The sequence below is a fragment of the Canis lupus genome, chromosome 21 (assembly GCF_011100685.1).
Source record: "Canis lupus familiaris isolate Mischka breed German Shepherd chromosome 21, alternate assembly UU_Cfam_GSD_1.0, whole genome shotgun sequence".
Classification (NCBI taxonomy): Eukaryota; Metazoa; Chordata; class Mammalia; order Carnivora; family Canidae; genus Canis; species Canis lupus.
In genome coordinates, this window is record NC_049242.1 from 41,935,926 (window position 1) to 41,953,693 (window position 17,768).

The following is a 17,768-nucleotide window of genomic DNA, read 5'->3' on the forward strand; positions in this document are numbered from 1 at the left end:
AGAGTCGGATGTTTAACTGAGCCACCCAAGTGCCCCTCTTTCTCTAGATTCTTAAAATGAAAGCTTAGATTATTTATTTTAGATTTTTCTTTTTGCCCGTTGGCCATTTAAAATAAAAAATTCACTCTGAATGCTGCTTAGGCTGCATCCTACACATTTCAATATATTTTCATTCAATTCAAAATATTTTCTAATTTTTTGTTTTTTTCTATGACCTATAGGTTATTTAGAAATGTGTTGTGTAGTTTCCAAATCTTTGAGACTTTTCTGCATCCCCTTTGGTTATTGATTTCTGATTTAATTTCATTGTAGTGAGAGAACATACTCCATTGGGTGGAGCTTTATGAAAATGTATTGGATCAAGCTGGTGAATAGCTTTGAAGGTCTTCTCTATCCTTTTCTCTATCTACTATGATTTTCTGTTTACTCCTTCAAGTTACTAGAAGTTTTGAAATATCCAAATGTAATTGTGAAAATTTCTATTTTTTTTAGTTCCATCAGCATTTGCTTCACAAATTTTAAAGTTCTTTATGCGTGCATACACATTGAAGATTGTTCTGTCTTCTTGATGAATTGGCTTTTAAAATTTTTAAATTTTTTTTATTTATTCATGAGAGACAGAGAAAGAGGGGCAGAGACATAGGCAGAGGGAGAAGTGTGGGACTCGATTCCAGGACCCTAGGATCACAACCTGAGCCAAAGGCAAATGCTCAAGCACTGAGCTACCCAAGTGCCCCATGAATTGGCTTCTTTAATGTTGTGAAATTACACATGTCTGGTAATATTTCTTGTTTTAGTGTCTACTTTGTCTTATATTAACATAGCCACTACTTACAAGTATACTTCTATTTCTCTACTATCATCAAGAAATTAAAAAATGAGAAAAAGTCTGTTATGTTTACCTACATAATTATACATATTTACCCATGTGGTCTGGCACTCTGTTCCTTTGTATCATTTCAGATTGCCATCTTGTATTATTTTCATTTAAGCCTGGAGGACTTTTATCATTTCTTTGAGTATGAGTTTATTTGGCAATTTTCTCATCTTTTGTTTGTCTGGAAAAGTGTATATTTCATCTCATTTTTGAAGAATAGTTTTGCTATGGTGTTTCCAGTTTGCAGTTCATTAATCTCTTTAAAACTACTGTGTTTTGTTTTCTGGCTTGCACTTATGATAAGAAGCCTGAATTCATTCTTATCTTTGTTTTTTTGAACATAATGTGTCTTTTTCCTTAGGCTGCTCTTAAGAGTATCTCTTCAACGGTGGTTTTTAGTGATTTGATTATAATATGTCTTCATGTACAGTTTTGAAGTTTATCCTGCTTGGGTTTGTTGAGCTTTTAGGAGCTGTGAGTTTATAATTTTCATCAAATTTGAAAGATTTTTGCTATTTAGTCAAATATATATATTTTTTAGATTTGATTTATTTATTCATGAGAGACACAGAGAAGCGGAAACACAGGCAGAGGGAGAAGCAGTCTCCCTGCAGGAAGCCCATTGCGAGACTCAGTCCCAGGACCCCAGGATCACAACCTTAGCCAAAGGCAGACAACCACTGAGCCACCCAGGCATCCCTCAAATAAATATTTTTATGTATTTTATATATATATATATATATATATATATATGTATGTATGTATGTATTATGTATTAAATATATATATTAAATATATATATATATATTTTTTTTTTTTTAGAGAGAGAGAGAGAAAGCTTGTGCATGCAAGCCGGGTATGGGAGAGGGAAAGGGAGAGAGAGAATCTTAAGCAGGCTCCATGCTCAGCACAGAGTCCAGTGTGAGGCTCTATTTCACGACCCTGAGATCATGACCTGAGCCCAAATCAAGAGTTGGATGCTTAACTAACTGAGCCACCCAGGCACACCAGTCAAATATTTAAAAATATTTCCTCCTCCTTTCTCGTGAGACTCCAGCTACACATATTCAAGAACTTGATGTATTGGGAGGTTAGGGGGTATCCATAGGCTATGTCTGCCACAACTCCCCAAAGCAGAGGCTTGGCAACCTTTCTACTGTGGCAGTAGCCATAACCTTCCACCTACTATAGATAATAAGGTCCATTTGTGCCTTTGCAGATGACGTTAGTTTTATGACAAAATATATAATTTGAAATTTTCTCATAATAAGCATCTCATCTTAGTGAATAGAATTAAGATGAAAATCTTAATATCTTATGAAAATCTTAATACGGAAGATTTTCTTCCGTAGGATATACCTTTTAAGACTGAAAGAAATTCTAATTCAATAATATGGGTACTATTGACAAGAGCAGATGCTTCATATGTAATTGAGTGTGACATTAATTCTCCTACTATGCTTTGTCAAATTACTCTTATTCTTCAGTGCAGGAATCACAGCCATGGCCCCCACCCTCCAGGATTTGGTCGACATGGAATCTGTGCATATGAAAGCAAAGAACTTGCCAAGGCGAGAGAAGCTCTTCCTCTTATAGAGGACTCTAGTAACTGTGACATCGTAAAAGCTACTCAGTAAGTCTCCCCAGTGTTTCATTTTATCCTGTGTTCTGTTGAATTATAATGTTTGTGCAGTTCATGGCACCCCAGTATATACCTTCCTTAGTTCATACTCTAGCGCTAGTGTGTTTGTCCTGCCAACGTCAGAGCACTTAATACAGTGCACCTCATTAGCTGTTTATTACCAGTCTCTCTCATTATATCATGAGCAGCTTCTTAGCAAAAGCATGTCATTTTCATCCTTGTCACCCAGTGCTTTTGCATAATTCTTGTCTTGTATCAGGTGCTGAATAAATGTTTGTTGAGTGAATGAATGATTATAAATGATACTAAAACTAGACTAGGAGTATGAAACACAAATCTGAGTTTTTAAAAATGTACTACAACCTAAATAGGTTGATGAGATGGAAAAATATCAACTTACACATTTGTGGATATTTTAAACAATTATTTATTGAGTACTTTCTATGTACCTATTGTGCTGGGTACACTGGAAGACTGTCAGTAAAGTAAAATAGGTTTTCTGACCACTTGAAACAAAAGGGTAGGTTATTTGCTTCCGCTGAAAATGAAAGTATGTTTTGAAGGTTTTCCCTTAAGATCTTCATATGTGTGTATTTGTGTTAAATTGTTTATAACATTTTCACTCTCAAGGATCTCAGTGTCCATTAACATCTACCTCACCTCTTGCATTGAACATATTTTGAAATATTTTGTCTACCATGCTACATTAATTGACCACTACATTTTCTTAGTAATCATATAAATCTGCCATCAGAGCTTCTAATCAGCATGTTAAGGAACTAATGTTATCACACTAACTTGGTATAATTTCTGTCAAAAGCAAAGATATTTGGTGATTAATTAGCCTTTTAGGCCTTAACAAAGAAGATGTATTATTTATGTCAAAAAATAATCCACAGTTATTTGAGTATTCTAATTACTAATTTATATGAACTCTAGAGGCCCTTGGCACTGCTACTTTAGCTGAATATTTTTTTATATTATTTATATTCTTATTATATGACGACAGTATTCTTAAGGTAAATATTTGCTTTAATTAGCATAAAAGCATTTAAATGTTTCTCTGTTGCCAGTAAACATCATCTGTTATGATAGTTGTAGGAAATTAGGCTACATTCACAGGGAATAACAGTAAAAATTCACATTTTATATCTTTCGTAAAATTTCCTCCAGGTCCTGGACCTTCTTAAGTGGTTGTGGGTCTATCATTAGGTAGTATTTGGAAAGGGCAAAAGAGAGCTTAAGACATATTCATTCTCTAAATTACCAAAATCCTAATTAGTGTGTATTCTTATATTTCTCACACAAAAGGAGTATGTCTTTTTCAGTAAAATGTTAAAGTTGACGTTTAAAACATGGGGAATATAAATATGTATCATTATCTACAGTTCACTGTCTTATTATTTTCACATAACATTGTCAAATAAGTTATTGCCATCTTATAAAAAGTGCCATAAAGACAGACTGATAAGGGCACACATTTTGGTGAGGCAGAAATTATTTAATCTAACAATGTGATTTTGACCCTTAAGGACCTATTGAAACATTGAGGTCCCTCTGAATAGAAATAAGTCTCAAAGAAAGTGCTAAATGGTCTGTTGGGGACTTAGTAGTTGCTGTAAGAAAGAAATCTAATGAATGATTTTAAAATTACTATAGTATTAAAAAGAGACATTTCTCATTCTGATAGTTAATTAAATAACCTTTTAAATATTCCTCAAGTTCATTCCCTTTTTCCATCTCTTAGTTTAGGTTCTCATTGCCTCTTACCTGTATTTCCATACAAGAGTCCCTCTACTAATTAGCTTCCATACCACCACTAATGTGATCTTTCTTAAAACTCAAAGTGTGTGTGCTTTCCTCTTTAAAACCTTCAGTGGCTTCCCTTTGAGCCATGAAGTCTAAACTGCATAACATGGCATAGAAGGCTCATGTAGTCTTTGCCTCCCTCTTCTAGCCTTGTCTCTTGCCATGCCCTTTCTTTAGGCTTTATGCTTCTGCTGTGCTAACTTGCTTATATTTCTCTGAACATCATGCAGTTTCACATCTCTAATTTTTGTCTGTGCTATTTCCTCAGCCTCAAATGCCTTCCTTTAACCTATAAAACGGCTCATACATATCATGCTTCATCTTCAAGAAGGTCTAATCTTGCTTTTCTTTGCTATAGCTATACCACGTCCACATTGTATCATTGAATTTATCCCGTTCCAAGTTTTCTATTAGTCTCTCTCCCTTATTAAGGGATAGGATTGTGGTCGGGCCAGCAGTATGCCTTCCTAGCATATAGCAGAGGATAAAATGAAATTTATTAAAGGGACCACAAATGTGAATGTTGAAGTTTAGTTAAGAAAATCAAGTTCAACTCCAAGTGGATTGATCTGATCAGTTAGTAAATAAGGTTTACTTTTGTTGTTTGGCTTAACAGTATGCCCTCGGTGTATATCTTTGTTAATTACTGTATTTCTATGTCAGCTGAAAGATTGGATAAAGACATGGTCAAAGGAAGAAATTTTGGTATTTGGAATTATTTTAATGGTATCAATTTTGCTCCTTTTTTTTTCCCCCTTATCTGAGATACGGGATTTTTGAACGTTGCAAAGAGTTGGTAGAAGCAGGATACGATGTCCGGCAACCAGACAAAGAAAATGTGTCGCTTCTTCATTGGGCTGCTATAAACAACAGGCTGGATCTTGTAAAGTAAGATGTGTATTAGTTGTGTGTTTGTTATTCTAGGCCTCTCCTCGTTTGTCTTTTTCTTCAAGTACAAGAATGAATGTTGTACCATCTGTCATTTCATATTATGAACGAATACCTGAAACGTGGTGCCACACACATCGGTTATCATAGTGTTGAAAAGAACCTTAGTTATCATTAGTCCAGGACTCTTACTGGCCCAAAAAGAAAAATTAAAGATAAAGCCATGGGAGCCCATTGTAAAGATAGAGTTCAGGCAGTGAAATGGAACATTTTTGTTTGTTTGTTTTTCTTTTCTAAGTAAGCTCTAGGCCTGATGTGGGGCTTGAACTCATAAGCTAAAGATCAGGAGTTGCATGCTCTATTGACTGAGGCAATCAGGCATCCTGAACCTTTTTTTTTTTTTTTTTAAGGTTTATTTATTTTAGAGGGAGGAGGAGGAGCAGAGGGAGAGAGAGAGTCTCAAGCAGACTCCACACTGAGCTCAGAGCCCAACTCGGGGCTTAATCTCATAACCCTGAGGTCACAACCTGAGCGAAACCAATAGTCAGACGCTCAGCCAACTATGCCACCCAGGCACCCATGCTGAACATTTTTTGAAAAGGAAAAGCATAGCATAAACTGTCTCAGGATAGAACAGGAAGAAACATTGAAATATTTTACTTTGTAATAATCCCAGTAGTAATGGACAAATAGGGGAATGATTTAACCATATTTTTAACTACATATGGAATATATTTTTAAGTACACATGAGTTAGATTGTATAAAGTATTTCTCCTTCATAAAGCACTCCTGTCCTACCCAGGGTTTTTTTGCTTATTTTATCCCTTGGCATGTAAAATAAATGTGTGTGTGTGTATGTGTATATATTTTGTATCATATAATATTTAAAAACCTTGGAGTTTAAGAAAGTATGTACTAGCATTTAAAATAATACTAATAAAAACACTCATCCTCACAGGCAAACTCCTTTTCTGTGGAAATAAACTAGAATATTATTTAGATAATGATATATGAAGCACGACTTTAAAATAACGAGACTAATTTCATATAAACCACAGAAGAAAATAATTTTATTTGATGCAGTATATCACACCTGTGACCCTGAAATAGAAAGCCAAATATGCAAAATGTTTAACTTTCTGAAAGGGAAAGGATTTTGATTTAATTTTTTACTACTTACTTTAGAATTCAATCCCACTCAGTAACTCTAATTCTGAACTGTTAAAATTGACATAAATCTGCCTTTCTTCTTGCAAGTTAAGTAGATTATCTGTGTGATCCTAAATGTTTTGAATATAAACCATTTTAAGAGTGCTGGGTGATTAGAATATGTGAAGAATAGTTATCGTGCATTTCGTATGTTGGTTGTAATGGAATGCTCCTGACAGCAAGAGTAATTACTGATATGCTGAGAATATTTCATCGGGGATCTGCTTGATGCTATGGTGTGAATCTCAGACTTCTGTAAGTCTGAGTGCTTTTAGGGAGAGTTAATTATTATAATTTCTGTTTTCATGTATTTATTACTAAGAAAAATTAATGTTTTCTTTCTCAATATAAATTTTAAGTTTTAAATCTTATTTTCATTTATGTCTGCTTTTAATAGGTATTATATTTCAAAAGGTGCTGTAGTAGATCAGTTGGGTGGAGATTTAAATTCGACTCCTCTTCACTGGGCCATCAGGTAAAGATATCTTTGAACATTGAAATTGCTATTCAGAATCAGAGTGACTTAGGTTCATTTTCTGAATCTCGTAGACTAGCATTTTCTTAAAGAATTTTTTTGTAATGATGCATATGTTCTGTTTTCTGTTCTCCAATGTGGTGGCCAGTAGCCACATGTGAAATGTGGCTAATGCAACTAAGGAAATGAAATTTTAATTTTATTTAATTTTAACTAATTTGAATTTAAATAGCCACATGTGGCTAGTAACTACCATATTGGAAATTGCTGTTTTAGACCATTTGAAAGACTTCTTTTTCCTTTTTTCCCCTTCATTTAAAAAATATATATATTTATACATCTGGTATAAACTATACATACATACATACATATACTGTCTACATATGTAGTAAGGAGTTGGAGTTTCCAGAGACAGTGTTTTTTTTTTTTTTTTTTTAAGTTAGGGTTCCATTATGATGTTAAAATTCAAATATGTGTATTACGCCTTCTTATAATCACAATAAGTATTTTTTATATCTGATCACATGGATGAAGCAATAGTTCAATGAACTGTAAACTCAGTTCTTTTTTTTTCACATTTTTGTTTAAATTCTAGTTAGCTAACATACAGTACAATATTGGTTTCAGGAGTATAATTCAGTAATTCTTTACTTATATATAACACCCAGTGCACATTATAACAAGTGCCTTCCTTAATACCCATCTCAGTGAGTTCTTTTCTCTGGTATATATTGGCCATTTGAAGCTGAAGTTAATAACCTGTCTGTCCTGATACTTAACTGTTTCTTCATATGTCATTTTAACCCCAGTCTCTGGTTGGTGGGGTTGGCATGAACCCAAAACTAAAATGAATAATGGTTCATTTAAAAAAAAGGAGTGGAAACTTTTCCATAGCCAAGAATTTTGAAGAATCTAAGGTTAACTCATCCCTTTTAAGCTAGCAAGGTAAATGCTTTACATGGAAAATGAGCCATATTCAAGTGTAAAAGTGTGCAGTTCCTAAGAATAATAATACCACGGCATACCTGTAGTCTGTGAATGTTGTACTTTAGTGTATCTGGCTCATGATTATTTCTTGTTTTTAAAAGAGCAAGAGTGAAGTCTAAGTGGTTTTAAAGTTTTCATTTTGGGCATTAGTTATGTAAAATTATTATTTATACATGGTAGCAACATCGGGTTTATAGTAGATTGAGAGGTTATTAAGTGTATTACCAGCACTCAAGAAGGACTTTCCAGATAGCTCTAAGTTTGGAGCATCAAAGTGAAATATGTTGAGAGAATCTCCAGTGTTTTGAAAGTCTATTAGGAAATACTCTTTATATTGAACCAAAATCTCTCATGTCTTAAGGATATCAGTTTCTCCCTGAAGGTTTTCTTTTTCTGCATGCTACAAAAAACAGTATAATTTTTTATCCTCTATTTACAGACAAGGGCATTTGCCTATGGTCATATTATTACTACAGTATGGAGCAGACCCCACTCTCATTGATGGGGAAGGCTTCAGCAGCATCCACCTGGCAGTATTATTTCAACACATGCCCATCATAGCATATCTCATCTCAAAAGGACAGGTATGTTTTGAAACCTATTTTAGACTCAGCTATTATGAATCAGAGATGGGAGGATGATGAGTAATAGTATGTCCTCATTTTTAACATAGAAGTTACAGATGCCAAAATATTCAAATATTAGCCTCAGTAAGTCTAGCTATTGAATGCTGCTTTTCTAGCTTCATTGGAGCAAAAAGGACAGGTCATTTAGTACAGTAACATATAATATTTTTGAAATTTGTAAGCCTGTAATAGTTTTCCTTATGATCCTAGTAATTTGCAGAGTTTTTCAAAAACATGACTTCAAAAGCCTGTATTTTTCTTCTGGTTGAATGTAGAAATGGTAGTCAGATCACTAAATTAACCCATCATTTGGTTTCATTATTTGAGTCCAAATGGGAGACCAATTTGAATGTGTGCTTCTTATTCTCTAAAGTAATTCCATGAAAAATGACTTGCCTTAAGAGACATCCATTTATGGCACAGGTTAAATTATAGGGTGTTGGGGGTGGGAGTTTCACTGTCAGCTGTACTTGTCTGGGATTTGCTTTCTGGTAACAAAGTAGTTTATATATCAGCAGACTCTCCAGGCGTGGAAACATGTTTGCACAAATGCTCTCAGAATGATTGTGTTCTTTTTAAATAAGCACTTTCTCTCACTTAGCCAACTGAAGTAGAATAATTATAACCTCTTGGGTCTCATTTTGGGAAGACATTTGAGGAGGAGCCTTGTCTGCCTCTCTTTGGGGTCTTTTCCCAAGTTATATTCCTCCAAGTCCAAAAGACTTCCTCAGTAACTGAAACTCTTTCTTTGACTTGGATGGAACCATTATTGTGTGCCTCTAACCTGGGCCCATTTTAAAAAAGGAGTGTATCCTTGTGGAGATACAGTTTCCTTTTTTCTCCCTATATTCTAGAAAATAGAAAAGAATTTTTCATTTTTCACTCTTTGAGGTATAAATCCAAAAATCCAGTGAGTTGCCTCAGAAAAGATAGACATTTCACTGTCACTTGAAGTGTTTATGTAAAGATTGGGTGCCTTTGTGTAAGACAAGATAGTTTGAATTACTGTGTCATTTAAGGTGTAAACTGGATGATTCCTAGGGTCTCTGGAGTCTCTTATATTTGATGGACATTATCAGTGTTTTTCCCTTTCCCTTAGCGCTCTTCCATTCACATCATACATTTTAAACCATATATTCAGATTTTCCCTTCAAGAATATTTTGTAGAAAAAAGAATATTTTGTGGAAATCAATAGATTTTTACCCTGTGGACGTGAAGTAGAACATTCTTTTGTTCAAATGATATTTGAACCCTTCTCGTAAACACAATGGTAATGTTGAATGTATTAGAGAGTTACTTCTATGGAGAGAAGAGAGAATTTTGATTATGTTTACAGTAAGTCTAGTTGACTCTTCTTTTTGAACAGAGTGTCAATATGACAGATTTAAATGGACAGACGCCTCTTATGTTATCAGCTCACAAAGTACTTGGGTAAGTCTGTTTAACTGAATTGCCTCATTTTGATTCTTAGTTCTAATTTTTGTGTGCATTATTTTAAGTATCTTAGTCTATGTTGAAATGATACTATGTTCTGAAGAAGAAAGGAAGATTTTCCACCCTGTGATTGATAGGGACTTTTAATGTAGTTGTGGTTAGAAAGGCACCACTGAAATAAATTTTCTCTTTCCTGATAACTTTGGGGAAAAAAGTTTGAAAGCTACTAATAAGAAAGAATTTTCCTTACAGAACAAGTAGAGACTCCGTAGCATATACTTGTTAATGTGACTTATATTTCTCAGTTTGCATTTTAAAAAAAATGGCTCCAAGTGTAACTGTTTTCATAATTTGAAATCTAGATGATAGAATCTTTTCAGAAAACAGTACATTTTGATGTTCTCTGACAATGTTGACTGCCCTGAAAATATTAATTATATTTATGAATATAGTCTCTTTATATGTTTATATCAAGTTTTTCTTTAAGTTTTCCTGTGTATTGTATAAACAAACGTGATTAATGACCAGCATATAGTCCCAATTTCTGGTATTCTTTCTTCTCAGATACCTTTATGGATTTGTTTCCAATGTTGTACTTAATTTCTGACTCTGCTTTTACTTAGGACCTCTCTGCTAGGAACTAAGTTAGTTGTGATGCCATTTCCTTTTTGTTTATGGAGTGCTGGGGCTGGGGGCTGAATTTGTTAAAAAGCATTTCATCTTTTTTGTTGACAACTCTGAAGTCAGATAATAGCGTTTAAAGATGTTGATAGAATAAGTAAAGTAGAATACTGCTTTATTAAAAGAGTCTTTGAAAGTCACGAAGGAAGGGAAGGTATTGACGGTAAAGTAAAAATAATTGAATTCTGCCTTCTAGTCCATAGGTTTCTAAGATAAATAAATACTTTAGGACATTATTTATACCTGCTTTATTTAATAATTGGTTAAAGGGAACATGGAAAGTCAGCTTTGGTTTATCTCCTCAAATATAATGTTCATTTAGTGTTTAATTAGGTAAATAACATAGCATTGACCAAAGTTAAATTCATAATTTAAAAAATATATATTAACCGATAGAACAACAACGTGGAAGTAAAAGTTTGAAAAACAAAAGGCAGTTTTTCCACTCTATTGACGTTGAAATTATATTATCTGTGTAACAGCCTGTCAATTAATAGATGTCTTTTTTGGGGGTGCATCTCTCCTGTTACCCCTGGACTAGAACTCTGCACAAAGATTTCTCGGTTTTCAGTTTGCTTAACTGATTGGTCAATTTATACATTTGCTTAAGAGATTCATTATTTTGCATTTACCCTTGAAATCATTCATCTCTCTAATACTCCATGGTACTTTATTGTTTTGAGACAGGCCAGAACCAACTGGATTTCTTTTAAAGTTTAATCCATCTCTCAATGTGGTTGATAAAACACACCAAAACACTCCACTCCACTGGGCAGTTGCAGCCGGAAATGTTAATGCAGTCGATAAACTTCTGGAAGCTGGTTCTAGACTGGATATCCGAAATGTTAAGGTATGACCAGGTATTTATCTCCCTTAGTTTATTATGTCTTCAGTTAGAAAACTAGAACATCAATATAAACATAAGCTATATATACATTTTCAATTACGATGAGAAATAACCATCCACAATAGCTGGCTGCTCTCAGGATGAATACATTGAGTCTATGATTCTGCTGATTTCTTTCTTTTTTTTTTTTAAGATTTTGTATTATTTATTCATGAGAGATGCAGAGAGAGGGGCAGAGATACAGGCAGAGGGAGAAGCAGGCTCCATGCAGGGAGCCCGATGTGGGACTCGATCCCAGGACTCTTGGGCTGAAGGCAGGCGCCAAACCACTGAGCCACCCAGGGATCCCCCTGCTGATTTCTTATAAAATGTTTAGCATTTTCCCATACTCTATGGGAAATATAATTGAACTTTCTCTTTCTCTCTCCTTTTTTTAAGGGTGAAACACCTCTTGATATGGCTCTACAAAATAAAAATCGGCTCATTATTCACATGCTAAAAACAGAAGCCAAAATGAGAGCCAACGAAAAGTTCAGACTTTGGAGGTGGCTGCAGAAATGCGAGGTATTTTCATATGGGTCCTGTTCTGCAGGCTCTAAGAATTGTTTTATTCGTTTGTGTTTGTTTTTTAAGGCAAATCGGGGAGGAAGCCAGGGCAAAACCAGGAAGTTGGCGTAGTGCTGCATTACATCTGCTAATCACATCTTTCCTCGCACAACCCATAGCCCAGAGTTGGAAATTTGGCGCGTTCATTAGCAATTTACAATTGGTCCTCAGCTAGATGGCTCTAAAGCTACATGTTATCTTGTGAATCTCCTAGCATACCTCCACACTTAATGAATGAATGAATTGAAAACGGTTGGTTTAGATTCATAAAGAAGCAAAAGGGAAAACACATTGTTGCAAGGAAATTTGGTTTTCTTTAAGAACTTATTTTTATTGAAATTTTTTTCAAGAGGAAAATGGTAACATTCAACATGGAGGAGTTAGACTTTAAAAATAACAATGTTGCAGACTTTCAGCATGTGATGGCTCTCCACAAAATGAAAACTAGAATTTCAAGAGATGTACCCCAAGTTTATTCTTTAACCTGACAGTTCTTCTGAGTGATGTTCTCTGAACTTAAAAGTGAATTAGTAGATAAAGGTAGGAAGTTCAGCTGAAGGCCAAAAAAATCAAAGTCGTACTAGTGAATATGATTTCAGGTTGTTAAAATGAGGTATTGAGTTGATTCTACTATTTTTAATGTTTTCACATATGACAGATGGCATCATCTTGTCTAATCAAACTTAGTAATTATATCCTCAGCATGACTCTAGATTCACAGACACCAGATTTCTATGCAGAGGGTCATCACAAATATTGCACCTATTTTGCACGAATGGGCTGTTACTCCTCAATATTCTTTGCCAGCTCCTCTGCTTCTCCTCTACCCCTTATTGGTAGGGCGCCCCAGGATTTTGTTCTTGATCTCCTCCTTTTTTTTTTTTTTTTTTAAGATTTTATTTATTCATGAGAGACAGAAAGGCAGAGACTCATACAGAGGGAGAAGCAGGCTCCTTATAGGGAGCCCGATGTGGGACTCGATTCCCCAGACCCAGGATCATACCCTGAGCCAAAGGCAGATGCTCAACTGCTGAGCCACCCGGGCGTCCCTCTTGACCTCTTTTTTAACCCTTGGTGATTTTATGTACTTCTATGTTTTTTTTTTTGGTTTTGTTTTTGTTTTTTTTAAGATTTTGTTTGAGAGAGCGCGCGCAAAAGCAGGGGGAGGGGCAGAGAGTAAGGGAGAAGCAGACTCCCCGCTGAGCAGGCGGCCCAATGTGGGGCTCAATCCCAGGACCCCAGGATCATGACCTGAGCTGAAGGCAGACGTTTAACTGACCAAGTCACTCAGGCACCCCTAGACACTTCATTCTTACTTTGCCAGAATAAACCTGAATTATTAGCATCCTGAGGATTTATTTCAGTCATTGGCCTCTGGGTGATATTTGACAACTGAGAACTACTCCTTTTTTGAAACACTTTTCTGGCTCCACTGGGACCTTTCTTTCTCTTGGTTCTCATCCTGCCTTTCTGCTTACACTGATCATTCTTTCTTAGTTACCCTTGATAACTTAGCTTTTTTCCCCTTAAATGTTTGTGTTGGCCAAGATTCTTCCCCTTTCTACATACATAGTCCTTGAGATATTGTTCATTCATGGCTTTCCAGCCTATATACTGATGAATACAAAGTTTTCTGAGTGGTAGACCTGCTTTTCTGATTGCCTCTTGGGTATCTCCTAGATACCCATAGGTATCTGAAATTTCACATGCCCTAAACTGTCATCTTTTCTGTAAACTTGTTCTCTCTGACCTTCTTTATTAGGGGATGGCACCATCTGGTGTCCAGACTGGAACTCCTGTACTCTCCTCATTGAGTCTTGAGTGCATTGATTTTTCTGTGGTTCTTTTGTTTTGCTTTATACTTTCTGACCTATAGTTACTGTTTGAAAGAAAGTATTTTTAAAAACATCAGCTCTCATTAGCACTTTTCTAAAAGACCACCATTTCTTGGAGGGGAAGAAAGCAAAACCAAAAACAACAACAACAAAAAGACCCCGAAACATGTGTAAGCAATATTTTTTAAAATCTAAAGCTTTAAAAATATTGTTTCCAAGATTGTGATTTCTCAAACTTCAAATTTATTGATCGTTAATTTCTAAGAAAAACTGTATTCTGCTGTTGTGTTAATTGTTACAAATTTAGGAAATAGTTCTTTTGTTGTACTAATCATTGTTAGAAACATAGGATGTAAAATCCATAAGGTTCTAAAATTCTCAATCTCTTAATAGCTCTTCCTGCTGCTGATGCTTTCTGTGATTACCATGTGGGCTGTTGGATACATACTGGACTTCAATTCAGATTCTTGGCTTTTAAAAGGATGTCTTCTATTAACATTGTTTTTTCTGACATCTTTGCTTCCAAGGTGTGTATATTAGTCTTTGCAAGGCTAGTTACCGCATTTCCATTTGATTGCCTATTTCTATTGTTGATTAGCTGGAATCATAGATTTTTTTATTGAGCTATGAATGTTACTTACCACATAAAAACCTCTTCAGGGGTAGTGGGAGGGAACAGCTTTGGTAGCATATGATTTAGCTAAAAGCAAATTGGTCAACCCAGTAATTTGAATTGATAATTGGTGGAAAATAAAGTTTCTAGCTCACTGTCTGAGTTGTTGATTTTGTAAATAATGAGAAGATTTTTGTAACTGTTTTGTTTCTTAAGGCATTTTTGCCCATTTTTCAGAAATTTTATTTTTTCCTTAATCTCATTTTAGGCTCATTATATTTGCTCCTAATGCTTTTTAGTTGAAACAATCTAATTAAATTATAGGAAATTATAAAATAGTGGCTGAGGTACAGTTTTATGTTTAGGAAAATATTACACATGATTATATATAGTCATGGTTGAGAGTCAGGTTGGTGGGTTCTAGTCAGGCTTTACCACATGGCAGTCTGACCTTGAACAGATTGCTTTAGCTCTCTGGGCCTCACTTTGTTTATCTGTAAAATGATGATAATAATTGTGACAGTGTCTGCTTCATGGTTAATACATATACAATGGTCAGAATCATGGACAACACACAGTACTCAATAAGCATGTTACACCACAATCTCTTCTCGCTTCCCTTTTTCAGTAAAATGGCATCCAGTTCCCTGTGTGAGTTATGAGTATCATCGTTGGGTTACTATCATCCTCGATTCTTTCCTTCCTACATCCAGCTCATCATCAAATCCTTCCTGCTTTTTGTCTAATCCGCTCTCTCCATCTCCATGGCCAGTGCCCTAGACCAGGGTTCCTAACTGCTCTCCTGACTTCAGCTCTTCAGCTTTTCTCTCTTCATAGTTCAGCCCTGCTTAGCAATTAGTATGGTCTTTTAAAGAGGCAAATAAATCAGTTTCTGTCTTTTCTCCCTACTTAAAGCCCTCCAGTGCCTTTTCTGTGTCTTCAAAATAAAATCCAAACTCCTTGCCTGTGAGGTATTATGTGATTCGATCTCCTCTTTGATTTCATCTCTTTCCTCTCTTCCCTTCTCTGCTCTCCTACCTTCTGTTTCTAGAACACATCGAGCTCATTCCCCACACCCCCCAGGGCCTTGGCTCTTGCTTCTGTCTTTGTCAGAAGTGTTCCAATACCATATCGTTGTATAGCAGGAGACATAACCAATCAGTCCTCGGGTCCAGTGTCACCTCCTTAGACCGTCCCTGACCCACTCTCTGTGTCACCTATTCGTTTTTCTTCATAGCATTTAATTACCATTTCCTGGAGTGTTAGGGCCCATACAAGCAGGAAACTTGTTTCTCCTGTTCATTATTTTCATTTACTGAATGAAAGAAAAATGTAATGATGATGATCCATAGGAAAAGATCTATAAGGAAATATAGTATCGCTCTCTTCAGGGTGTGATGTTGAGTATTCCTATGCACACCCCCCCCCCTTTTTTTTTGCTTGCCAGCATTTTCTGGAATAAGTAAACATGACTGCTTAAGCTGCTTGAGTCATAAGAAAAAACAAAGTATTAGAGGAGTCTTATCTCTTGGTCATTCAAGAGCAGGACGGTTGGAAATGAATTAGAATATAAATGTAAAGTAAAAACTTATATTTTTGAAAAATAGCAAAATGCCTAAAATTGTCTGCTATTCAGAAAACTTGTAACTTAGAGATTTTTACTCATTTTCCATTAATTTGATTGACTCTGTTGCCAAAGAAATTTTAAGCCAAATCACCAGGAATCTCAATCATCACTTTGGGGTTTTGGCTTTTGCTTTTGTGTTTTCAGAAGGAAAGCAAGGGCTGGCAATATCTACCCACCTAGGATAGGAGCATTTGAGATTTTGTTTATTTTAGTAGGAACCCACATTATAAAAAAGTTACATGAAACTTTTGTTTTTGCTGACAGTGAGTTGCGGGCTTTGTTTGCTAGGCTTGGCATATGGACACAATTCAAATGGGAGACAAATGCATATGGCAGCTTTATCCATACTGCTTTTATTTCTCTCATAACTTTCTGTAGAAACTCGGTTTCATGGAGCGAGGCAGCTGCAAACTTCCACTGTTATTTAGGCTCCAGAGGCAGTTGCTTATTGATCCAGGCTGTTGTCTGATGCCTGTTAGAAGTAGACAGGTCATGGTAGCAGGCACTTACAAATTAGGTAGTTCACTGCAAACTACTTAATTAGGCCAAACACATTGGTGCTGCAAAATCTCAAAACAAGTCATGCTGTGGAGGTTACATGGGCTCCATTTGGCCTGCTCTGGCAGCATTTTATATGCCTGAAGTTTGGGATCTTTAGTTTTTCTGAAATATTTTATCATATGCATAATTATAAAAGCTTATCAGTGAGTTGATAGCTTTTTAAAAAATCCTTTTCCTACCTCTCATCAACCATTGTTTTTTTCCTGGCATACATTTTAAAATAGATCCAGGTAAACTCTATTCATGCACAGATTTTCTATATTGATTATTTAACATGAAAGAAATTTTTTTTTTCCTTTTTGAAACTACAGTATTAACATTTGAGTAAATTGTATATGGACTTCCATATTGCTTGTTACCCAAGCAAGAGGGTTAGAGTTCTGACGACTTTACCACTTTTAGGCCTTATATATCTTTTTATATCACGTGTCAGCTTCTCAGGCTGATTGTGGGATGAAACTACTTAAGGTTGTGTACATCTGTTTTGTTTTAGAAATACGCTGCTAGTCCCTGGAAGGAAGTTTGTTAGACGTGGAGGTCAATCTCCCATGTATTTAAAATTTTTGCATTTTAGAATATTTGAAACATGATATGCCAAAAAGAGAAATACAAATGTGATACATCTCAATAGAAATAAAGATTCATTGCAAATAGAAAGTTATGGAGAATGAAATAATGTAGAAGTTAGTTACAAGAACTAGAACATGCATCTCTGAGTGCTTTACTTTTCTCATATGTCAAATGGGGCAAGGCGGTGGCGAACTCTTGATTATACCACTTGGAAAGAGGCACATAGGAAGCACTCAGTACCGAAAACCATTGTTGTTACTTGGGGGTGGGTGGGAGTGTTATTATTAATGTTATTATTTAAGGGTGTTTAGAACTAAAGTTAATATGGACCATACTTGTTTTCGCTAAAACCATATGTTTATCCTTTTTCCTTCTAGGTTCTTGGTCGGGTATAAGAGCCTTATATACTTACCAACAGTCTTCCTGCTGAGTTCCATTTTTTGGATATTTGTGACTTGGTTCATCTTATTCTTTCCTCA

The 17,768-nt window shown here is 35.4% G+C and overlaps 1 protein-coding gene across 2 annotated transcripts in view; it reads left to right on the top strand.

Annotated features, from left to right (window-relative positions):
* Nucleotides 1-17,768, top strand: part of ZDHHC13 (zinc finger DHHC-type palmitoyltransferase 13) — a 48,974-nt gene that overhangs the window by 12,251 nt on the left and 18,955 nt on the right. Inside the window, exons 2-10 of one of the 2 annotated variants that reach the window (XM_038569239.1) lie at nt 2,365-2,510; nt 5,094-5,216; nt 6,824-6,901; nt 8,328-8,472; nt 9,861-9,946; nt 11,318-11,480; nt 11,916-12,041; nt 14,312-14,445; nt 17,667-17,767. In XM_038569239.1, the coding sequence (XP_038425167.1) occupies nt 2,365-2,510; nt 5,094-5,216; nt 6,824-6,901; nt 8,328-8,472; nt 9,861-9,946; nt 11,318-11,480; nt 11,916-12,041; nt 14,312-14,445; nt 17,667-17,767 (1,102 nt within the window). The remainder of the gene's footprint in view (nt 1-2,364; nt 2,511-5,093; nt 5,217-6,823; nt 6,902-8,327; nt 8,473-9,860; nt 9,947-11,317; nt 11,481-11,915; nt 12,042-14,311; nt 14,446-17,666; nt 17,768) is intronic. The other variant, XM_038569240.1, reaches the window with a different exon arrangement.